Raw genomic sequence first — 25,547 nt, 5'->3', positions numbered from 1 at the left:
TCGTATAAATCTGAGGTGCTCTTTTTCGGTTGTCGGTCTGATCCGAGCTGGCAGGACTGGTGGCCTGTAACTATGTTTCCTCCATCGGCTGCATCTTTGATAGCTAAGAACCTCGGTGTTAAAATCAATAATGGCTTGGCACTGAAGCCCCAGATTCTCGGCATCACTGGAACATGTTTTGGCCTCCACAAGATGCTCCGTAAGTTTCTTCCTCTGCTCCCGTTGGCGCATAGGAAAATTACGGTGCAGGCCCTTATTGGGTCGCGGCTTGATTACGCCAATGTCCTGTATTTGGGCCTGATGGAGTATCTTCTCCAACGTCTGCAGGTGGCTCAGAACTCGGCCGCGCGGGCCATTTTTGTTCTACACAGTCGAGCCAGGACATCGGACCTCTTGCAGTCTCTTCATTGGTTTCCTATCCGGAAACGGATAGTTTTCAAAGCTCTTACTCTGGCTCACAAGGCCTTGCACGCCTCCGGGGCCAAATACATTCAAAAACGGCTGGCTCTCTATCATCCTGTCAGATCTCTGAGGTCTGAGTCGCAGGCTTTGGCTGCGGTCCCAGTCATAAGAAGAGCTCGGATTGGGGGTCGATCCTCTAAGTACCTGGCGCCTCAGCTCTGGAATACTCTGCCAATTGCTCTTCGCAGGAAGACCAATTTGTTGGTCTTTAGGAAGGACCTGAAATCTTGGTTATTTGTTCAGTAGGCCATACCTCTTCCTCGCCTGCCCCATTGTTTCTGTTATAGGTCTTAAAGCACCGGGACACTCTCCGGAGTAGCCGAGCGCTATATAAAACACCACTAACATTAACATATATGAAGAAGAGAGGATATATTTGGTGCCTTTCATCTGGGCCATCCTTAAAGTGGAAGAAAAGTGAGAACCAACTGTGTGGCAAGAAAACATGGGTTCTCATGTAAACAAATCTAATTTACTGAGTGGGTTAATTGCTATGTAGTGGTCATTGCAGACCCCATACCAGGAGCTCAATGATGTTCATCGGAAGTAGAATACACCCACCGAATCAGGCAGCTATCTTCAGATAGTTATCATAGATCTGCTCAGACAGCCAAACTGTTTTTGGTCAACTTTTTGTGTTCATCCTCATGCATTGATTGAATGTTTTTTGCAAACTGAAACGAGAGATGTGGATTCTGAGGTTAGATTTGTGGATTCTGAGGTGAATCCCCAAGGACCATTTAAGTACAGTGAATCAAAGCTATCAATATTTATTGATTCATGTGCAGTATGAATAGTGTCCCCTGTGAGTTATAATCAGGAGATAGCAGAGTTTAATGGAACTAAGATATATAACCAACATGACCCTATTTACTGTACCTGCAGTTATGGTGCAGATCCCTATCTAGGGCATTTGTGCATTCTCCTATATGTGTGGATTACTTGGATCCCACTATCTGCTGGTGTACAAGAATAGAATGATACATTTGGGCATATGGTGTACCCATGCCCTTGGTAAACAGTCTATCCTGCCCACAGACTAAGGTTGAATATGATGAACTGACATCTGCATTGCACACTCTTACTTTAGATCAGCAAAATGTGTGTTTTAATTTGGGCAGTTTTTGACCTTCCATCAGAAAAAGTATATTAACTAAGGGTCTGCATTTGCTCCTCAGGACAAACTTAGAAATGTCAACTGACCCAGTGGACAACTCTATACATTGGCATAAACTGCCATCATGGTAGTTCCTCTCAATGAAGCAAAGGTTTGATGGACAGCTCCATCAAACGTAACAGCCAACCGTTTTTTCAAAAACAAACTCCCAAAGTGGAATGTTTTTTATACTCTCCCTCACTGCCAGGATATATCTGGTGGTAATAGACAGTAAAAAAAAGCCACCCGACCATCAACCCTAAATAGAAAAATTGTCAGATGGCTCACCTCCAACAGCCCCTACTTCCCTGGGCCATTGGAGGATGGAGGAAGTTTTATGCCACCAAGAGTTTGACACAGAGGGTACTCCGTCTCTGTTGCTACAGGGGACCCTCTCAGCCAAACTCTAAATCAGCCCCAAAATATATACCTGTGTTGGCAGAAGCATGTGACATATGGCATATTACCTTGCAAGCATGGCTGGTGGCAGGTGGTGTGTTTTGCCATCCTACTGCAGACACACAGAGCCTACCATCACCACCCATCTATGGTTAAGGGTTTTACATACATGGTAGACTAAAATTAGGGTACCTACAAAGTCCATATTCCAACGTTAGAGGAATTCCAAATTCACCTAAACATACATTCCGAATTACAACTCCTGGAGAAAGTCCTTGTTCATCATACACCTCCTTCGAACATTTCAGTAGCTAAAAGCTGACTTAAATTCTGGGCCATTTCTGGGTACAAAACAAACAAAAGAGAATGGGGGCCTTGTCAATATATTACTTAAGCTATAATGAGGGCACGTGTTTGTAACTTTGTTGATTACCCGAATCCTATATGGGTTTCATGGATTTAAATCCAATGTTGAATTTGGTTTTCAATGCCATCTATAGTCTGGATACTGAAAGACAAGCTACTGTGAATTTCAATCCCTAAACTATTATGCTATGTATTTGTTTAGACAAATTATGCTATTACCAAATGTATTGGTAGTTAGTTTACTGACATCAGAAGAAAGAGAAGCTTTTAGTCTTCCGACTTAGGGAGAGAATTTCTCCCATTACATGAATCCATGACTTCACTGTAATGTAATGAAAGTTGTGAATGGAATTGTGAAAATATTATGTTGAATATTAAATGAACGCTCTATCATGAAATTATTCCTAAATTATGACCAATTTCATTTATTGCCTTTTTTGGTTTCAATTAAAGGTATGTTCAGTTATATTTTACCTTAGCCCTCACCTTATCTGAGAATAAAGCAAAAAAATAAATAAATGAATATACCCCTCCAATGCATTTCCCCCTTCTATCAAAACTAGTTAGCATTATGATATGGGCCCAGAGCATAATTTCTTTGTCCAATTAGATAGGTAGAATATAGCTAGACAAAAGAAGGTCAATTCTTGTAGGGATTGTGCTTTTATAAAATCATCACCAAACCTTTGATGTTTGAGATACCTTCACTGACTGATTACATTCATATGCACATTTGTCTTCTGTATTACAGAAATCAAAAATCTCCACCTATGATAAGATGTGGGCCTTTATGAACAGCAGAAGCCAATCAGTCCTTGTCAAAAGCATCGAAGAAGGCATCCAGCGGGTTCTCACATCTGACTATGCTTTTCTAATGGAGTCAACCACCATTGAGTTTGTCACGCAGCGAAACTGTAACCTGACACAGATCGGAGGCCTTATAGATTCCAAAGGGTATGGAGTTGGAACGCCTATGGGTAGGTCATGGCAATCATTTGATCTTTGTTTATAATTCTAATCTGCCAGGGGTGAACTTACTGTTGTTCCCTATTCATAATTACAGTAATTCATAAGTGTACTGATAATTGAAATTCTATCTATCTATCTATCTATCTATCTATCTATCTATCTATCTATCTATCTATCTATCTATCTATCTATCTATCTATCTATCTGTAACAAATACAATCCTTGTCAGGGTGAATCATCAAAGTCACTAATTAAACATGTGCCAAACCCTCTTGTAGCTTGACACAAAAGCAGTCAGGCTGAACTTAGATAAAGTGTAAAGTTTTTATGCAGCACTGAAACAGTTATAACGTGAAAACCAACACAAAAAAATCCCAAACAAATTTAGAAAAATGGATTTAATTTTAATAAATAAATTGACACCAAAATGACAAATAAAGGACATAGTGCCACTCGTGGGTATCTGGTTGTGTGGTGGACCAGGTCAAAGTCAAAAGGTCAGGCCAAATGCAATTGAGCATGGGTTTTCGTACAGGGACCATGTTCGCCAGGGTGAGGAGTGTACCTTCTCAGAGTCCATGTCCATGGTAGGCATCTTAAAAGGAGCTTTACAATAGCGGGGGTTGAAAAGAGGTCATTACCAGCACGAGGACCAGGTCACCGCTGGAGCTTCCTGTTAGGGGTTGATGATGGTGGCCACTGCTTGGTGCAAAGAACAGCTTGTCGCTGGAGCTTCACATTGGTGGGGGAGGCTGTGGTTATTGCTGGTGCAGACAGTGTTCTCTGATGCAAAGGGAAGGTCTTAGCTGGAGCTTCACTTACACTGGCATCATGGATGGTCGCTTCTTGGCAAGAAGAGTCCATGCATTGTCACAAGGAGCCCAAAACATCTAGATTTTTACCTTTAGCTTGGGCTTGAGAGAGGAGCAGTACACTCTGATGCCAGCCAAAGGTCCAAGACCTTGGGGCACCTCTTGGGGATCAGTAGAGCAGAAGCCTGCAGCAGGGCTTATGCAGGTCCAATGGGTGCTGGTCAGCTGGGCACCTGCAGGGAGGTCTGGAAGCTTGTTGTGTCCCTGTAGGACGAACAGGAGGTCATTCGGAGTCACTTCAGGGAATCCTGGGTCCAGGCAAGGAGGGCTAGCCTTCCTTCGTCAGGCAGCAGGGCAGTCCTTCTTCTGAAGCTTTCACAGGTCCAGGGGTGTTCTAATGAGAGGTAGCGAGGGTGCAATTTATATACTCAGTGTCAGCTTGCGGGTGGAGGATGCCTCCTTTGTATCACCCCCCTTTCCTAAACTTGCTCCAAACTGTCTATGGTAAGAAGGAGATGTCAAGGTTAAGTATGGGCTGTATTTCTCAGTGACAGGGCAACCAGCCCTTAGAAGTCAGGAAGGGGGTGGGCATAGCCATGAAACTATCCATTAAAGTTCAGTACAACCCCAACAGGATATCTTTCTCAGGAGACAAACACTCTACCCAACACCCATGGCCCTTTTGTCCCCATGTCTGAAAGGGTTACACATCACAGAAAGGCCCATTTGGGTTAGGTGTAAAAATTCTACCTTTCTAAAAGTGGCATTTTCAGAATAATAACTTAAAATATGAGTTTACCATTAAAGAGTATCTTAAATTACAATTAATTTTAGTGGAAGGTGCATTTTTGTATCTGCTCCTAAACTGAATGTGTCACTGTGTAAGAGATAGCCTTACAGCAGGGAAAAACAACATTAGGAGTTTTTCACTATGAAGACATGTAAATCTTAAATAAACACGCCCTACTTTATAAAAAGCATGCACCCTGCACTATGGGTGGTGTAGGTGTACCTTAGTTGTGACCTAGACCGATTAATGGAAAGCAGCTTCAGGCATGGCAAAAGGTTTGCTTTGCCAGATCGAAATGGCAAAGGAAAACTCAGTCAATCAAATTCTAAATCCAGATTAAAATCTTGGTTTCAAATCCGGTAAATGATTATCAACACAAAGAAGCAACGTTTAACTAGGAATGTTTAAAAAAACACTGGACAGATTTACATCAAATTACGGAACGCTCTATAGGCAGTGCCTTCTGACTGTATGCTAAATTTAGTACAGGTATATTCAATGTATTTTTAGTTATCTTTTGGCAAGTATCTCCTATGGTCGTTTTAACGGAAATGCACTTTACAATCTCCTCTATACTGTCCTGCACCCGAACAAACATTACAAAAACATTCAAGTTCAAAATTATGTGTATGCATATATTGTTCTGCAAACTTTAATGTAGATTTATAGACATTATTGTTAGCATTCCCACAACCATACATCATCTATGGATGGATTTGTTTGCAGACCTGTTTATCAGTATTTCCTAATGTACATAACATTCTAGGAGACTTATGGCCTTATTTATATCTAGATGGATGGGTTAATCCGTCACAACAGTGACGGATATCCCATCTGTCGAAATATAAATCCCATTATATCCTATTGGATTTATATTTAGCTGGACAGGATATCCGTCACGGTTGTGATCGAGTAAGCCATCCGCCAAGAACTAAATCAGGCCCTTAGGGTCCAATTATTTAAATACAGCAAAATGAAGAACAAATTACATGCTATTTGCTCCTGACTTCTAATCCACATATCCCCATTTGTGGCCCAATGAAATGTGGGTCCTAGACAACATTTTATTTTCAAGTTCCTGGTTTCCTCCATTGACTTAAGCCATGGGATCAGGTTTTGAAATATTTTGTGTTAGTCTACAATTGACCCAGTGGTCCTGATTTTAAGAGCTATTTGTATGTGTGGGTTATATTTTCTTTTACAAATAGTCTTATTTGCAATTTATTAATCCATAAGAGTAGATATTGCAATTGCAACTAAATCTATGAGAAGGAATTTAGATTCAGTGGACGATGAGTAGGCATTACTGGCTGGAAATGCCCACAGGATTTGTGAACATACACAAATATTTACATTTGTAGGTATTTGCAAACTGGTCTCTGAACTCCTTCCACCCTAGAAAAGGTGGGGCCCAGTCTTGTCACGGGAAGGAGTGAATCTTTTTCCAGTGTGGGAAGGGGAAGAGTTCCGCTCCTAAATATGTGGCCAAGTAGGAGAAGCATTTTGACCATGTGGAGAAACTAGTTCACTGTAGAGTAGAAAAAGAAAAGCAAATTAGTACTTATGCTTCCAGTCTTCTCATGTGAAAATATACCTGTGCTTATTTTTACACGAAAAAATTGAATTTACAACTATGTTCCTGGTGTGCGCCTGGAAACCTTTGACTGAAAAAGATTTTCATTCATAACCTGGAAAACAGGTGCGAATTCCAAGTCTGCTTTTATCTGATTCCCCTAATGATGCCCTGTATGCAGTGTTGGACTGGTGTATTGGGCACTCTGATCCTGCCACATGGGTCAGCTTGAAAAGGTCAGTTTGTTGGCTGTTTTATTTTCAGCCCGAGAGCCATGACAGGACAAAAAAAAAAAAAAAGATTGGCCCGCACGCTGGCACTTTTAAACAAACCCATATGGCAGTGCCAGATTGCCCAATCGGCGAATCTGCCAGCATGTTTTCAAAAGAAAAAGTCAACAATATGCAATCAGTTTTGAGACAGCCATTTACCTAAATTGCATTGTTGTGACCAATGTATTATGTGCCATCAAGTTGCTTATATTGGCAGTGGACTTAAATGATTTAGGAAATCAAGACTGGCTTTGATGAAAGCATGTATTAAATCATTCCATATTAGCTATGTTTTTCATTTGCCACAAGTTACCGAGATGTAGCTGATTGTGTATTTCTAATAGTCATGAAAGTCTTTGATCTAACAAGTCGTAAAGTATACAGAAGGTGCATCATGGAAGGTATGATCATGGAAATAAGTTTTTTGCTGGTCGTGTGGCACCTTTGTTGGTGCTCTGTATGGTTTTGCTCTTGTGTTTAACAGCTATCATTCTTGGGAAAATTTGCTGACACAATATAGGTGTTAGTTTGAGTGCTCACTTTATGTTTTTGGTTCGAAAGGTCACACTGAGAAATGCACAGATGTTGTCTATAGATGCACCACTCTCCGTGATATGGGCCAGATAACTTCGAGTACTTTGGTCAATGCGACAAACCTCACTTTGGGTTAAGTCCTCTTAGCTGCATAAAATATCATTCTTGCACACGGAAATTCCCACCCCTGTTTCTGTGAATTAGAATTGTCAGGTTATCCCCACAACAAAAATGTACTTATGAGCTAAAAGATTCTGCCAGTGCTTATCGATTTCCATTTTGCAAATCTAGTTTGGACTTCAGTTTGTGGGCATTCCTAGGTGGGTGGACTCACCTGTGAGATCTTCACCAATAATTTGCAAATAGAATTATATATCGGAAAAGCACATTAAATACATTTACATGGAAAGAAGGGGCCGATAACCCCCAACCTTAATTGGGCGCAGGATAAAGAGCCATCATAGAGAAAGAAGGAAATAATTTAATTTTGCAAATGGACATTCACACATGTGGAACTTTGTACCGGGTGTAAATTGTGCATGGAGATATTCTAAGGGTGTAATATTTCTGTAAATCTGCGAGGTCTGTAGATTCCCAGGAGTGCTCCTGAAATTCTCAGAGAACACTGAGGGCCGTATGTATCAAGCCTTTTGTGAATCGCAAAGGCCGAAATTCGCAGAATTTCGGCCTTTGCGAATCGCAAACGGCCTTTTTGCATGTTTTAGGATGTATGAAACATTCGCAAAATAAGGAATAGCAAAGTTTTGCGATTCCTTATTTTGCCATAGCATTTAAGGAATCGCAATTTTGCGATTCCTTAAATGCTATGTACGTAGCATTTTCGTGTTGCGAATTATGGTTAGGGATTCGCAAATTACCACCAACTTGTAGTTGATGGTAACTTGCGAATTCTTCAAAAAATGCACAATTTGGCATTTTTGAAGGTGGCATGTGATGCACACACATGCCCATAGGGCATGTATGTGCACCATATGCACACACACATGTACATTTAAGGGGTGCAGCAGGGTGTCTTTGAGACACCCCTGCACCCTTGAAATAATTCTCAAATTGCGATTAGCAAATTGCGAATTCGCAATTTGAGAATTATTTCGCAATCATTCCTATGGGCCTCCTGGCCCATAGGAATGCATTGGGAATTTTTCCTTAATTGCGAATTTGCAAAATGTGATTTCGCAAATAAGGAAGATTAAGGAATCGCTAAAAAATAGCGATTTTCTTCATACATACCATTTTGCGATTCCTAAATAGCGATTCCTTAAAAAACGCTATCTTTCCTTTCGATTCCTTAAAAATCGCTATTTAGGAATCGCAAAAGGGTTTGTTGATACATATGGCCCTGAGACAACTGAAAATGTACTCCACGCATAGGACTAACCTAGGGGAATATATCACCGACCTTTATTCCTTTACGCGTGTTATTTGGGTCCTTGTATGCCGGGGGACATTTGAAGATTATTGATGAATTAATTTGGAAAGAATTTGTAACCATTGGTAATAACGATGCAACAGATTTACACTATAAATACATATTTTATATTTTAGCAAGTTTAGCAGCGTGAACCCGTGCATGTAGATGTGAAGCTATATTGCTTCACATCACCTAATTGTGTTTGAGTAAGGTGTAATTATTCATGAAAAATCTGTAGGAAATTAAATAGCCTGATCGAGTCGCATCAGGCTTACATTAACGTACTAATTTAAATGGTTTGCTACGCACATCAATAAACCAGGCTTCCTATTAGCACATGGATAATGTTGGATCAAAAGTAACAGGAAGCCATTTTGATGTTGACTGGAAAAATCATACTTCTAAAGCAAATGTCCCCTGTGTATGAGGTTTATTTGCATAATATTGAGGAAGGCACACAGAGGAGTTTCATAATATAGCCATGTGCACACGACTTATATAGCAAACAAGCAAAGAACTGCTTTCAAGAACTATTACAGGCATTAAAGAAAGTAAACGAAATAGTACTTCTAATGTCAAACTCAGACAGGAGGAGGCCCATGTGTACACATTCAGGCTCGAACTGTTACCAAGAGGTGGCGCACAGGCTCTGATGGTGTATATATTAGTCCACTGTCCTGCCCTAGCCTTGCATCGACTCATTGGTCTAGATTCAAGGTCTCTCATTCATTTTTGTGACTGGTAGACATATCTGAAGAATGCAGCACTTAGCTGCAGTCACGATATAATGCAGCAGATGTAATTTACTTCTTTACAGAAATTAAGGGATTAAAAAAAATAGTACTCAGGAGTGTATGAACCTCAAAGTTTTTTCTGTCAAGTCTCGCTTATGTCGTGCAAGAACTAAAACATAATGCAATAATCGTGCACTTAGCAATCCCATCAAGATCAGGGCTTTGCAATGTTGTTAATACCACATACCCCCCTTTTCACTATTTTGTGTAAAAGAGTCATTTGGCGTGCATTTCCATTATGAGTGTTGAGTTACTCAAAAGGGAAAGTATACTCAAGTTATTATGTCCTTGGGTAAAGATGTTGTTCATCAAGCTCCTATCTACCTATTTTTAGAATAGGAGATGAAAGAGAAAGTCAAAGGAAATGTTATTTTTATTTGGGGCAAAATACTAAGTGAACAGAACCTAATGTATAGGTTCAGGTTTGGGGAAACCTCTGCGTAGTACACAAAGTCCAATAGTTGGGAATATGCAAACCTACACTCACCTAATAAAAACTTTACCTAACCCTAAATTACAATGCAAATCACACCTCGGGGAAAACAAGTATGACCGTTCATAGGATATTCTCGAGATTTCGGTGTTTCTTCTTGAACTTCTTAAAATGAATAGCTTGAACAAATACACAAACATTCTATTATTAACCAGATCCTTCTCATGCATTAGCTTTTCACCTATCGAACATTAAGGGGCTTATTTACAAGCCTGTTGCGCCGCTGGTATGGCACTTTTTCCCATATTAAAAGTGACGCACCAGTGGCGCGAGGGGCTTGTAAATAAGCCCCTAAATCTGGGAAATTTGCTGAAAGTTCTCCGAGATATAATTTCTCCTTCCACAGTGGTCTGGGCATGACAAGTCTGGATATTAGTACGAATTCTCGGGCATATTACCTAGAAATAGCGATATTCATCGCTAAGCAGGGTTAGCGGGAATAATTTTATCGCCGCGCTACGACGATTTTTATATCTGAGATACCTTGCTATCATCAAGGTTTATCTCAGAAACGATAAAAATCATTCAAAATGCGTGAATATTGCTGGAAATACAGCGATATTCATACATTATCGTGACAATGCTCTTAGCCATGTTATCCACCTCCCATTGGATAACATGGCTAAGAACTGCTCTGGGCAGGTTTTAGCTTTTGGAGATATTCGCGCTTAGCGCGAATATTTCCCAAACTGCGCCTTTATAGGTAATAGGAGATAGCGATGTTAGCGACTGTTTTCAGTCGCTAACATCTTGGCACGCCCACTTTGCATGTCATTAGCGATAAATATCGCTGACATGCAAAGCGGGCCCCAAGATGCTCGCTATCGCCTATTAGCTGTCGCTAACTGGTGTTAGCAACAGCTTGGTAATAGGGCGATCAAATTATCGTCGCTTTAGCTGGAAAAAGTCCTGCTAAAGCGGCGATAAGGACCCTTGGTAATATGCCCCTCTATGTTGTTCCACAAAGCAAGAGAGGGTACCCTGCCATTACTGTTTCAATTGCATTCAAGATTGAAGGAGTGATGATATATGTTCTAAGCACCTCTCTAGAGATGCCAAGCAGATAAATATTGAGGATGTAATAGAAAAAATATTTACCCACGCTTTTAAATATTGTTTAAAATAGGATTGTCCAAAGTTGTAATTATGTCGTGATGGTATTGGGAGTTATAATGTAGTACTTCGTGAAATTGTAAAATCAAATGTTTGTCCACTTACATCTGTGATTTATTTTGTAAGCGAGTCACATTTTATAGTACAACTTTCCCATGGAAAGTGATTTTCTGTCTTCATCTCACAGGACATTTCACCTTTGTATTGAAACATAATGTAGATTTTCATCAGCTTGGTGTTCAGAAAACGTTTTATTAAAGACACAGAGGCTAATATTATTACATTGTCTCCTTTAATGCCACCAAACAGCAACTCCTTTAACAAATATATAACACAAAAACACAGGAATTCCAACACCATAAAACCGTAGAACACTGCTTCCTCTTCCTTCTTTTTGCATTCTACATAACACATAAGTGAAACATAAAATACTTAAATGTCCATAAACACGTCCAAACGTTTACATCCTTGTAAATCTTCAGCCTGCAAGAATACTCCACACGAAACATCCTTTATCACCTTCTTTTGCTTCTATAGCTGTGATCGAGCTGAAATATAAACAACACTATTATGTTCGGGATAGGCTCAGGCCGGGAATAATATTAGCCTCCGTGTCTTCTTTAATAAAATCCAGATTGTCGAAACACGAAGCTGAGGAAAATCTACTTTTGATGGCAAGACTGGAGGCTAACATTATTACACGTTCAACGTTTTCTCATCAAAATTGAAGCAGCACATTCTACAGGATTGAAACAAACTTTTCTGAAAACTGCCTAATTCGACCAATTTGCACAACGCAAGATGTCTTGCAAAGCTCCTCCAAGGAGAAAAGCCTTAGAAGCAGACGGCCCTCTTGCCAAATGTGCTCCAGACATACTTATAGCCACACCTGTGCATCTCATTACCTTCTTCCCCCAACGAGCCAGAATAGGTGAAGAAACCGCTTTATGTGGTGTCTTAAATAAAATAAGCATCTGCTTTTCACCATCTGCCCTCCAGAATGCCGTCTTCTTCTCATATTCCTTCACTCCATGCACTACACATACATTCACGTTCTCATAAAAAAGGATAGAAATTGACACAGAATTTGATTTTGTTCTCCAAGTTAAATGCAAACAAACTCCCTCAGGTGAAAAAATCCTACTTGACACATCGAATGCCTCTACATCCGAAACTCTCCTAAAAGAAATCAAGCACAACAACATGGTCACCTTTAGCTACAATGCTTTCAAACTCAAACATTTATAACTTTCCAAACCACCGCAGTACCCTAGACACGTCCCAAACCAAATTATACCTAGTTACAGGAGGCTTTGAAATCCTCATACTCCTACGGTGTTTACTTTGAACCGCACGTCTAGAGGAGGTGGCATAGCCATGGCGACAAAATCCTGCTTTCCGGTTGATTGGAAAGCTCTTGATCTGCCGATGTGCGAGAGCGCTTCTTTTAAGGTTACTGTCAGTCATCAATTCACTCTTAGCGGCTTGCTTATTTATCGCCCACCAGGGAACGTCACTGTCTTTTAAAACTCATTGTAATACTTTGCTCACTTCCCCACTTACCAGCACTCTTGTTTTATTGAACAGCGCTTCACGCTGCAACGACTCTGTTCCTCTTCCTGGGTAGCCATTCTCGAGGGCGCGGCGCGTGATTGATACACGCCCCCTCGGTTGGCCACGCCCCCTCGCTGACGCTATAAATAGTGCGCGTCAACGCTAGGCGCTGCACTAACGCTAGGACTCCTGAGGCGGAAGCCGGGAGCAAGAGAAACGCGTTTTTTTTAAAAACCCTTTTAAAACTCATTGTAATACTTTGCTCACTTCCCCACTTACCAGCACTCTTGTTTTATTGAACAGCGCTTCACGCTGCAACGACTCTGTTCCTCTTCCTGGGTAGCCATTCTCGAGGGCGCGGCGCGTGATTGATACACGCCCCCTCGGTTGGCCACGCCCCCTCGCTGACGCTATAAATAGTGCGCGTCAACGCTAGGCGCTGCACTAACGCTAGGACTCCTGAGGCGGAAGCCGGGAGCAAGAGAAACGCGTTTTTTTTAAAAACCCTTTTAAAACTCATTGTAATACTTTGCTCACTTCCCCACTTACCAGCACTCTTGTTTTATTGAACAGCGCTTCACGCTGCAACGACTCTGTTCCTCTTCCTGGGTAGCCATTCTCGAGGGCGCGGCGCGTGATTGATACACGCCCCCTCGGTTGGCCACGCCCCCCCCACTTCCCGTCTGGCTGCTATAAATCATGTGTCTTGGTAGGAAGCGCAGCGGACGAGCGCAGCGGGCGCGTCGATTGCGCGCCGAAGGCGCGCCTAAGGCAAGCCTGTCTGCGCCCGTCCGCGACAGACCGGGACTAGGGGCGCTCCACTCTGCCCCTCTCATCACCTACTCCCCAGACCAACTTCGTAGCTACCAGGGCCCCTGGCCCATCTCGGCCACAACCGGCTCCCTCATCACCACTCTTGGCATAGCACCCCCTACCCCTCTTCTTCACTCCCCTCCCACAGTCTCTTCTTCTTCCACTAATGGTGGAACTACCACTTCCTCTATTCCGAAAAATCTCTCAGTCATCTACCTTAACACTCGATCTGCGGTCGCCCATGCGCACGAACTTTCGGTCCTGCTGGACCTTCACACCCCCGACCTCCTCTTCCTAACTGAGACCTGGTTCCGCGACGACTCCCTCCCCGCACTTCTTTCCACCTTACCGGCCTCCTACTATGCCCTCAGGGCTGATCGTCCATCAGGTAGAGCCGGGGGCGGCGTGGCGGTCGTCGCACGTACCGATCTCCCCTTCCAAATTCTATCCCTACCTACCATTGCTACCTCCGACGTCCTAGTGATCCGCACGCTCTCCACTTCTCCCCCCCTAACCTGCTTTCTCACTTATCGTCCCCCCCAGTCTCCCCTACAGTTCCTCCCCGACTTTCTGGAGGTCCTGGCCACTATCACTGTCAACAATTCTTCTATTTTACTCCTTGGCGACTTCAATTTCTGGCCCTCCGATCCTGCCGAATGCCCTTCCTCGAAGGAATTCTCCGAAACCCTTCACTCGCTTAACTTCACACCCCATGTCCACTCCCCTACCCACACTAAAGGCCATCGGCTTGACCAGATCTGGTCCCTGAACTGCCCTGTGGAATCACTTTCTATCTCCCCGTGCCTTTGGTCTGACCATCACTTAATCTCCTTTCTCCTTCCCATTCTTCCTCCAGCTAAGACCCTCCGACCCAAAAACACCTGGGTCCGATCATGGAGTCGTGTCAATCTTGAAAATCTCTCCTCCCTCCTGACTAACTCTCTTCCCGCTCTTCAAGGTCTTACCACTGCTTCCCAGGTTGATTCCATAAATCTATGGCTCACTCACAGCTGCAACTCTGTTGCCCCGCTCAAACGCCTAACCTCCAAACGCGACAAAGACGCCAATCGGTGGTTTAATAACGAGCTCAAAACCACCAAATTAACTGTCCGTCGCGCAGAGCGGGCCTGGAGAAGAAACTATTGCCCCGCTCTAAAACTGGAATACATCAACATCTTGAACCAGTATAAAAAAGCCATCCTGGAGGCTAAAACATCCTACTTCTCTTCAAAAATTTTAGCAGCAGAAAACCAGTCCAAAGAAATTTTTTCCATCGTTCACAACCTGGCGTTCTCGGATAGAACTACTCTCAAACCAGCCCCATCCGAAGACCTCTGCCTCTCTCTTAATGATTATTTTATTCAGAAAATTACCACCATTAAGGCCAACATCCCCCTCCCCTCCCCATCTTTTGTTGATCCTCAATGTCCCCCCCCAAAAGGTGCACTAACCTCCTTTCCCCCTATCACTCGGGAAAATCTAACCTCTGTAGTGCCACTGATCAAATCCGGCTCTCCGCTTGATCCCTGCCCTGCCCACATTCTCCGCCACGTCTTTGTCTCGTGTCCAGACCCTCCCCTCCATCTCCTCAATAGTTCTCTCTCACAAGGCATAGTTCCCAACTCGATGAAATCCGCGGTCATTGTGCCCATCTTGAAGAAACCGGGGGCAGATCCTTCTGTCCCGGCCAATTTCCGCCCCATCTCCCTCCTGCCTTTCCTGGCCAAGGTGCTCGAGCGCCATGTCACCTGCGCTCTGAGTTCCTTTGTGGAGAAACACGGTGCCCTTTCCCCCCGTCAAGCTGGTTTTCGCCCCGCACACTCCACGGAGTCTGTTGTTATGTCGGTCCTTGACACCCTCAGGGAGGGTATGGACACCAATCAGCACCAGGCGCTTGTGCTCCTCGATCTCTCAGCCGCCTTCGATACGGTGGACCATAACACCTTACTCTCCCGTATCGCGGCGGCGGGGATCGGGGGGAGTGCCCTGGTCTGGTTGTCCTCCTTCTTGAGGGACCGTACCCAGGCTGTCCGCCTGGGTGACTATACAGCGGACATCCGAAGAGTTCAGTGCGGGGTTCCCCAGGGTTCCTCTCTCTCTCCCCTTCTATTTAATCTGTATATTGCCCCTCTTATTTTCTCTCTTCAACAGATGGAGGTCACCGTATTTAATTATGCGGATGACCTCCAGCTGGTCTTCAACCTTTCTTCTCCTTCTGCTACACTAAATTTCCAAACTGTTATGCTTCATATCAGGGACTGGATGAACCACAACCACCTTAAACTCAACCCCGATAAAACAGAACTGGTGTTGACAGGTGGTTCATCCAGCCCCTGGTCCCCTCTTTTCTGGCCCCCCTCTCTTGGTCCCTCTCCTGTTCCCTCTCCCTCAGTCAAAACCTTAGGCATCAAACTCAACCCGCAACTCACCCTTCACTCCCAGGTCAGCTCTGTGGTATCTTCTTCCTTTCTCTCACTGCACACAATTCGCAGGGTGTCCCGATTTTTCACTTTCTCCGCACTAAAACTCATCATCCTGGCCATGGTGGTGTCCCGCCTGGACTACGGGAACGCCCTGTATGCCGGCATTCCCGCATACAGTCTGCGTCGCCTCCAACAAATACAAAACCAGGCGGCCCGCCTGGCCTTCAATCTCCCCAAATTCCACCACTCTACCCCTCTCCTGAAACAACTGCACTGGCTCCCCGTGCGAGCTAGAATTCAATTCAAGCTCGCATGCATTACCTTCCTGGCCCGCTCCAGTTCGGCGCCAGCTTTCATCTCCTCGGAGATCGTCTCTTATGTCCCTACTAGGGCTCTACGATCCTCCACCCAGTCCCTCCTTACCATCCCACGCTTCCGGAGAAAGAAGTGGGGTGGATCCAAATTTGCTGTCCTTGCCCCTACCCTCTGGAATTCCCTTCCCCTTGAACTTCGCTCCATCCCCCTCTATTCACAATTCCGCAAAAACCTCAAAACCCTCCTTTTTACTAAATCCTTTGATTAACTGCCCGTTTTGATCCCCCTACTTCCACCCTCAGTCCCCGTTAGCTATAGCGCCAAGAAGCCGCTGGTATACGTGCGCTTAAGAAGAACTTTTAAACTCAAACTCAAACTCTTCAAGGCCGCCCTTGCTGATGTGGTTAGCTCGCTAGCTCCTAGATGTGCTAACTTTAACATCGTATGTGATCTTAATATACATCTTGATCAGACGTCATCTTTACCCATCAGCTCCCTGTTAGCGGACCTTGAAGCCATGCAATTGAACCAACTAGTTACCTCCCCTACCCATATAGGAGGTCACATACTTGATCCCTTCTTCACCACCTTGGTTCGGGCTAGGACATCTGACCCGATGGTGGTAGGATGGACTGACCATCTGTTGGTTAAAGTGTCATGCCCCTTAGATGACCCACAATTTAAACCTGTGGATAGACTGATCCTTAAAAGAAATTGGCGTAAGCTCAAACTGGAGGAGTTTGTCAAGGTCTTGGAGGCGCAGCCCCTGGGCAATCTGCCGAATGTGGAACAGGGATACGAACAGTTTTGTAACTGGGTCCTTACTGCCCTCGATTCTCTCATACCTATGCGCTGGTCGAAATGTCACGCTAAAACGCGCAGCCCATGGTATGATGAGACCCTTGCCGAGCTCAAGAGAACATGCCGGCAAGCTGAGAGGGCTTGGAGGAAATCCTTTGACCCCACGTTAAAATCGTTGTATTTTGCCCAGCTTAAGACTTACCACAGAGCTATCTGCCAAACCCGGGCCGCATACTATGCCTCTGAGTTCTCCAACAGCCCTAACCCATCTAAACTAATCTTTAAGGTGCTCAAAGATCTGATGGGGAAACGGGCCACCTCGCTAGAAATCTGCACAAACTCTCACTGTCAAAGTCTGGCATCCTTTTTTGTGGAGAAGGTGCAGGCAATCTACCGAGGATTTATGCCATCTGTACCCGGGGCTGAACCTAGTGACGTGAAGGTTTCGGTTTCCGAAACTCTGTCCTCCTTGCCTGCCATGTCTGTCGAGGTTTTTGACACTCTGAGCCTCAAAATTAAATCTGGCTTTCCCTTAGATCCGTTGAAGCCGGAGCTTATTACACTTCTCCCGCCCCTCTGCCGTGAGCCCATACTGGACCGAATTAATCTTTCGCTCAGTGAGGGCGTGGTTCCTTCCTCCTGGAAGCAAGCAGTGGTCAGCCCCGTTTTGAAGAAGCCCAACCTTGACCCCCTGCTTCCTGAGAATTACCGGCCCATCTCCCTCCTACCCTGGACCGCCAAGGTCACTGAGGCACACGTGAACTCCATCTTGTCTGCCCACCTCTCTCGTAATAATATTCTTGACGAGAGCCAGAATGGTTTTCGCGCACAACACAGCACTGAAACCGCTCTGCTCTTTATGACCAAGCACTTGCGTTCAGTGCTGGATGCGGGGCAGACAGCGGCGCTCCTCTTGCTAGACTTGAGCGCCGCGTTTGACACGGTGTCTCATGACATTTTGATGCGGCGCCTGGAGGAAGTGGGTATTGAGGGGAAGGCTCTTCAATGGTTCCGCTCTTTCCTTTCGGACCGGTTTTTCAAAGTGGCCATTCCACCTTGTCAGTCCTCTTTCCATCCTTTGGGACTGGGAGTCCCTCAGGGCTCTGCGTTGAGCCCCACTTTGTTCAACTTATATGTGAAACCGCTGGCTGCTGTCGTCAGACAATGTGGCTTAACCATGACATCGTATGCCGACGACACGCAGCTACGATTCAGAAAAGGGGGTGGTGATGAACAGAGTGTCTGAATTAAGCAGACCACTCTTACCCAGTCCAAAGATCAGGGCTTGATCCATCACCGTTATTTATCTCACTGCCCCATCCCAGCTCAGAACCTGGCTATATGCAAATCAGTCTGTCCCTGGCCCAGTGCATCATGGGAACAGGGCAGACTAAACTACCAAGCCAATTCTTCACCAGAAAGGAGACAAGCTACCGGGGACCGGTTTCTGGCATTTCAGCCGTCTTCGGCCCGGCTTGCTTGAATCCTGATGGAGCAGTGAGAAAGGGACTCATGTCTGAGTATACCCTGCCACACCTATAGTGGCCAAAAACGATTCAGAAAAGGGGGTGGTGATGAACAGAGTGTCTGAATTAAGCAGACCACTCTTACCCAGTCCAAAGATCAGGGCTTGATCCATCACCGTTATTTATCTCACTGCCCCATCCCAGCTCAGAACCTGGCTATATGCAAATCAGTCTGTCCCTGGCCCAGTGCATCATGGGAACAGGGCAGACTAAACTACCAAGCCAATTCTTCACCAGAAAGGAGACAAGCTACCGGGGACCGGTTTCTGGCATTTCAGCCGTCTTCGGCCCGGCTTGCTTGAATCCTGATGGAGCAGTGAGAAAGGGACTCATGTCTGAGTATACCCTGCCACACCTATAGTGGCCAAAAACGATTCAGAAAAGGGGGTGGTGATGAACAGAGTGTCTGAATTAAGCAGACCACTCTTACCCAGTCCAAAGATCAGGGCTTGATCCATCACCGTTATTTATCTCACTGCCCCATCCCAGCTCAGAACCTGGCTATATGCAAATCAGTCTGTCCCTGGCCCAGTGCATCATGGGAACAGGGCAGACTAAACTACCAAGCCAATTCTTCACCAGAAAGGAGACAAGCTACCGGGGACCGGTTTCTGGCATTTCAGCCGTCTTCGGCCCGGCTTGCTTGAATCCTGATGGAGCAGTGAGAAAGGGACTCATGTCTGAGTATACCCTGCCACACCTATAGTGGCCAAAAACGATTCAGAAAAGGGGGTGGTGATGAACAGAGTGTCTGAATTAAGCAGACCACCCTTACCCAGTCCAAAGATCAGGGCTTGATCCATCACCGTTATTTATCTCACTGCCCCATCCCAGCTCAGAACCTGGCTATATGCAAATCAGTCTGTCCCTGGCCCAGTGCATCATGGGAACAGGGCAGACTAAACTACCAAGCCAATTCTTCACCAGAAAGGAGACAAGCTACCGGGGACCGGTTTCTGGCATTTCAGCCGTCTTCGGCCCGGCTTGCTTGAATCCTGATGGAGCAGTGAGAAAGGGACTCATGTCTGAGTATACCCTGCCACACCTATAGTGGCCAAAAACGATTCAGAAAAGGGGGTGGTGATGAACAGAGTGCCTGAATTAAGCAGACCACTCTTACCCAGTCCAAAGATCAGGGCTTGATCCATCACCGTTATTTATCTCACTGCCCCATCCCAGCTCAGAACCTGGCTATATGCAAATCAGTCTGTCCCTGGCCCAGTGCATCATGGGAACAGGGCAGACTAAACTACCAAGCCAATTCTTCACCAGAAAGGAGACAAGCTACCGGGGACCGGTTTCTGGCATTTCAGCCGTCTTCGGCCCGGCTTGCTTGAATCCTGATGGAGCAGTGAGAAAGGGACTCATGTCTGAGTATACCCTGCCACACCTATAGTGGCCAAAAACGATTCAGAAAAGGGGGTGGTGATGAACAGAGTGTCTGAATTAAGCAGACCACTCTTACCCAGTCCAAAGATCAGGGCTTGATCCATCACCGTTATTTATCTCACTGCCCCATCCCAGCTCAGAACCTGGCTATATGCAAATCAGTCTGTCCCTGGCCCAGTGCATCATGGGAACAGGGCAGACTAAACTACCAAGCCAATTCTTCACCAGAAAGGAGACAAGCTACCGGGGACCGGTTTCTGGCATTTCAGCCGTCTTCGGCCCGGCTTGCTTGAATCCTGATGGAGCAGTGAGAAAGGGACTCATGTCTGAGTATACCCTGCCACACCTATAGTGGCCAAAAACGATTCAGAAAAGGGGGTGGTGATGAACAGAGTGTCTGAATTAAGCAGACCACTCTTACCCAGTCCAAAGATCAGGGCTTGATCCATCACCGTTATTTATCTCACTGCCCCATCCCAGCTCAGAACCTGGCTATATGCAAATCTGTCTGTCCCTGGCCCAGTGCATCATGGGAACAGGGCAGACTAAACTACCAAGCCAATTCTTCACCAGAAAGGAGACAAGCTACCGGGGACCGGTTTCTGGCATTTCAGCCGTCTTCGGCCCGGCTTGCTTGAATCCTGATGGAGCAGTGAGAAAGGGACTCATGTCTGAGTATACCCTGCCACACCTATAGTGGCCAAAAACGATTCAGAAAAGGGGGTGGTGATGAACAGAGTGTCTGAATTAAGCAGACCACTCTTACCCAGTCCAAAGATCAGTGCTTGATCCATCACCGTTATTTATCTCACTGCCCCATCCCAGCTCAGAACCTGGCTATATGCAAATCAGTCTGTCCCTGGCCCAGTGCATCATGGGAACAGGGCAGACTAAACTACCAAGCCAATTCTTCACCAGAAAGGAGACAAGCTACCGGGGACCGGTTTCTGGCATTTCAGCCGTCTTCGGCCCGGCTTGCTTGAATCCTGATGGAGCAGTGAGAAAGGGACTCATGTCTGAGTATACCCTGCCACACCTATAGTGGCCAAAAACGATTCAGAAAAGGGGGTGGTGATGAACAGAGTGTCTGAATTAAGCAGACCACTCTTACCCAGTCCAAAGATCAGGGCTTGATCCATCACCGTTATTTATCTCACTGCCCCATCCCAGCTCAGAACCTGGCTATATGCAAATCAGTCTGTCCCTGGCCCAGTGCATCATGGGAACAGGGCAGACTAAACTACCAAGCCAATTCTTCACCAGAAAGGAGACAAGCTACCGGGGACCGGTTTCTGGCATTTCAGCCGTCTTCGGCCCGGCTTGCTTGAATCCTGATGGAGCAGTGAGAAAGGGACTCATGTCTGAGTATACCCTGCCACACCTATAGTGGCCAAAAACGATTCAGAAAAGGGGGTGGTGATGAACAGAGTGTCTGAATTAAGCAGACCACTCTTACCCAGTCCAAAGATCAGGGCTTGATCCATCACCGTTATTTATCTCACTGCCCCATCCCAGCTCAGAACCTGGCTATATGCAAATCAGTCTGTCCCTGGCCCAGTGCATCATGGGAACAGGGCAGACTAAACTACCAAGCCAATTCTTCACCAGAAAGGAGACAAGCTACCGGGGACCGGTTTCTGGCATTTCAGCCGTCTTCGGCCCGGCTTGCTTGAATCCTGATGGAGCAGTGAGAAAGGGACTCATGTCTGAGTATACCCTGCGACAGGCAGCTGGCGGTGACACTTAGTGGGGACCCTGAGGTGACTGCGCCCAGATTCCGTGCAGGACTTATAGCTGTGGCGAACTGGATGCGTAGTAATTGCTTACAGCTAAATGCCAAGAAAACCGAGGTCCTGATTCTACGGAAGCAGGCGGAACTCTGGGGAGATCAGTGGTGGCCTCCTGAGTTGGGGGTGTCCCCCATTCCAGCGGCCGAAGTTAAGAACTTGGGGGTCTGGCTGGATCCTAACCTCTCTTTTACCAGCCACACAAAGAAGATTGCAGCTACCTGCTATGATATTCTGCGAGGACTGAGACCAGTCCTCAAATTCTTCGACCCTCCTACTCGGCAACTGGTGGTCCAAGCCTCCATTCTTTCTCGGCTGGACTACGGGAGTGCACTGCTGCTTGGAGTAAACCAGGCTGAGGCCACTAGGCTGCAGAGGGTGCAGAATGCCGCTGCACGGGCCATTGTTGGCCTCCCGAGACGTTGCTCTGTCTCTGCAGTCCTGACCTCCCTTCACTGGCTGCCGGTCAGACAGAGAATCAAATTTAAGGCTCTCTGTCTGACATTTAAAATCCTGAAACTCTCCTCTCCTCCTGCCCTTGTGGGCCTTGTCTCTCCCTATGTCCCCACGCGGTCTCTCAGGTCGGAATCTCTTCATCTGGCGATTAAGTCTAGGTTCAGACTGAGTAGGAGGGGAGGTCGCTCCTTTCGTGTGTTGGCGGCTGGATTATGGAACTCCCTCCCTGTCCACATTCGTGCCCTAAATAGCCTGACTCTCTTCAGACGCGCTATAAAAACCCACCTGTTTACCTCCGCTGATTGATTCTCTCTCTTTCCAGCATTGATCTGTTGTGTTGTGGTATCTGATCAGGCGCCAGGACGCCCCTTCGCTGGGGCAGCTGTGCGCCGAATAAAAGTTATTAACATAACATAACACTTCTTCCTCCATTCCTCTATCTCAGCAGATAGAAACCCCTTGTTTGGTAAGAGACCTGATATGAACTAGGCCTCAATGATGCCCTAGTAATTCCTTGACATCGGCCAGGGAACCAATCTCTCATTCTCCTGGACCCTCCAAAAACAAGTTTGTCAAACACTTTTTAATTTCTCTTTGCGATTTCTGCAATGAGCTAAAACATCCCACAAACTTGGACATCTCCATAATGAAGTCATCCCCAAACAGCAAACCATTTGCAGATTGGCCCTCTTCATTACTAGCAAGATCTACTAGTTTAAGATCTATTTTTAACAATATACTCTCCCTATGTTCAAGGGCTAAAGCAGTATTTGCATTTCCTAGCAAACATACTGCCCTCTGTACCCTTTGATGTAGTTCCTCTACATCCAAACCTTTGTTTCCAACATAAGCTTCCTCAACTATCTCAAAAGTTTTTGCTAACCGACCTGACAAGTCCAGTAATCGATCTTGTGACATTTTAAGGCCCTTATCCAGGCTTTTCCTTGGATCCCGACCTTTTTTGCTAAGTAAAGCAATTATTTTTTCATCCAATTCTGGAGTCACCATCACTTTATTTTCCAGTCTTGGTCTCAGGCATTCAGACCTCAATCGTAGTCTAACCTGATTTGTAATCTGCTTCCTCAATCATGATTCCATATACTCAGCCACATGAGCTACCACTACCCATTCGGGTGACAATGGGTGTTTAATCATTAAAGGATCGAACATAAACTCACCCACAGGATTCAAAAGAGTCTCTTGCTCTTCCATTTTATCTCTTTTACTAGTATATTTTTTAATACTTCCCCTGCAGTCTTCCTCTGATTCAAACTCTGAGGAACAACTTCATTCTACTTCCGCAGTGCCAGAGAATTCATCACACAATACAGAGGAATTCTTCCGTCCTTCCAAAATCTTTTTACCTGTATATTCGGGACCCTTCCCTTGGTCCCCACATGTGTCCTTGACACCATCAAGATTCCTAGAGTCACCATATGTCATAGATGACTTTCATTTCCAAAATTACCTAGTCACATTTTGCACTTCTATAAGATGTTTTCTCTTCCTATTGACTGTACCACCTCTCTCTACTGCAGGATCCTCCCACACAGAACAAAACCTCTCTTCTTGGTTTGAAAAACCCTATGATTGAATTAAATCATCTAATTTCTCCTCCATCTTGCTATTGAAATCAGCTGAATTTTTTTTATAACAAATTAAAGATCCTCTCTTCCATATTACTACTCTCTATACTGGCCAAATTATTCGGTTTACTCCTAATGAAAAACGTAAATATAATCACTTAAAACCGTGAGAGAAAAGATTGCCCTTTGAATCACCTTCCTTTCAATAATCCTGTCACAGCTCGCAATCTAACCTGTTTCTCCTATTTGAATTGAACCCAAACTGTCATATCTGAAATCTTATTCACCTCATGAGTGACATCCCAAACAGTTAAAATGGCCACTACTCTGGGTAACCCCAAGTCCTTCCTGCCTTTCTACATTATTACAAGGTCCGCCCACCGGCGCTCGTCATTGAGCTTCCTTCCGTGATTACACAGAACGTGCATCTTGTCTTCTTTCCACAAGCCTCGGTTCTCCCTTACTTAACGAGAACATCGCTTGCCTGACGAACCTCGCCTATTCCTTGCGAGCCTCCCCTTCTCCCTGACTACATGTGGGCAGCGCTGCGCTTAAACCACCTGACCATTGGCAACTGCTGGTCTATTGAAAAAAATGCCGGTAAGCCTCAAAACTCAAATAAAATGTATAACTTAGCCCCTACAAAACATATCTTAACGGGAGTTCCACGAAACAGACTTCTCCCTTATCCTCAACCTTACAAAAACATCTAATCTTTAATATCATGTTTCCCTAAACAACTTAAAAATTATCGTCCCAAAATCAAGTATTCACCCGCAACTATATCAAAGATTTATATATTAATTAGACCAACTACACTCCTTCTCACGCACCTTGTACTAAATTAATCATTACTGATTATAGAGCAGCTTAAAAATACTTATCTCTTCATGCAGCAGCAAAAAAGAAGGAAGAGGAAGGAGTGTTCTATGGTTTTATGGTGTTGGAATTCTTAAGTTTTTGTGTTCTATATTTGTTAAAGGAGCTGCTGTGTGGTGGCATTAAAGGAGACAATGCAATAATGTTAGCCTCCGGTCTTGCCATAAAATCAGGCTAAAGATAAATGTTTGAACGTTTTCAGAAAAAAAGAGAAACTTAATAAGATAGATTGATATATAGATCTATCTATCTATCAATCAATCTAACTAAATATATATGTATATATATTTAGATAGCTAGATAGCTAGATAGATAGATAGATAGATAGATAGATAGATAGATAGATGTTATATTATTTCTACTTGGTATAGCACAACAAATCATACCCAAAGTCATATCTTGGCGCTGGGCCAGCACATAACACACCATTACAGTTAAAAATGCCAACTTTTCAAATGTTTTTTTAAACTTGGTAAAATCCGAACAGCAGAGTAGAGGGTACGGAAGTTGGTTCCAGGCCGAAGGGGCAAGTCTGGTGGTGCGGACGTGGAAAATAATCAAGAATGCCTTGTAAATAGATCTAAGTGTTCTTGAAGGACAATAGTGATTCAATTTGTCATTTAGAAGTGAGGGGGCTTCACCTATCAGGGCCTTATGAGTAAGGCAACAGGTCTTGAAAATAATGCACTTTCTGACCAGAGTACAAGATTCTCAATGCAGGTGTCGACAGGGAGCCTGCAGGCAGATTGCAGATCAGGCAAGCCGTTTTCTGCACTTCCTGGAGTTTGGTTAATAAGGTGTAATTGGTAGGTATCAGCAGGGCATTGCCGTAATCAAATTGGCTTAGTACCAA

At 44.8% G+C, this 25,547-nt stretch overlaps 1 protein-coding gene across 1 annotated transcript in view; it reads left to right on the top strand.

Annotated features, from left to right (window-relative positions):
• GRIK2 (glutamate ionotropic receptor kainate type subunit 2) overlaps positions 1 to 25,547 on the top strand; it is a 1,496,154-nt gene that overhangs the window by 1,244,833 nt on the left and 225,774 nt on the right. Inside the window, exon 14 of the mRNA XM_086926667.1 lies at positions 3,135 to 3,360. Coding sequence (XP_086782793.1) covers positions 3,135 to 3,360 — 226 coding nt within the window. The remainder of the gene's footprint in view (positions 1 to 3,134; positions 3,361 to 25,547) is intronic.

The sequence above is a fragment of the Lissotriton vulgaris genome, chromosome 6, assembly GCF_964263255.1.
Source record: "Lissotriton vulgaris chromosome 6, aLisVul1.2, whole genome shotgun sequence".
NCBI lineage: Eukaryota > Metazoa > Chordata > Amphibia > Caudata > Salamandridae > Lissotriton > Lissotriton vulgaris.
This window is presented reverse-complemented; position numbering and strand designations above follow the sequence as displayed.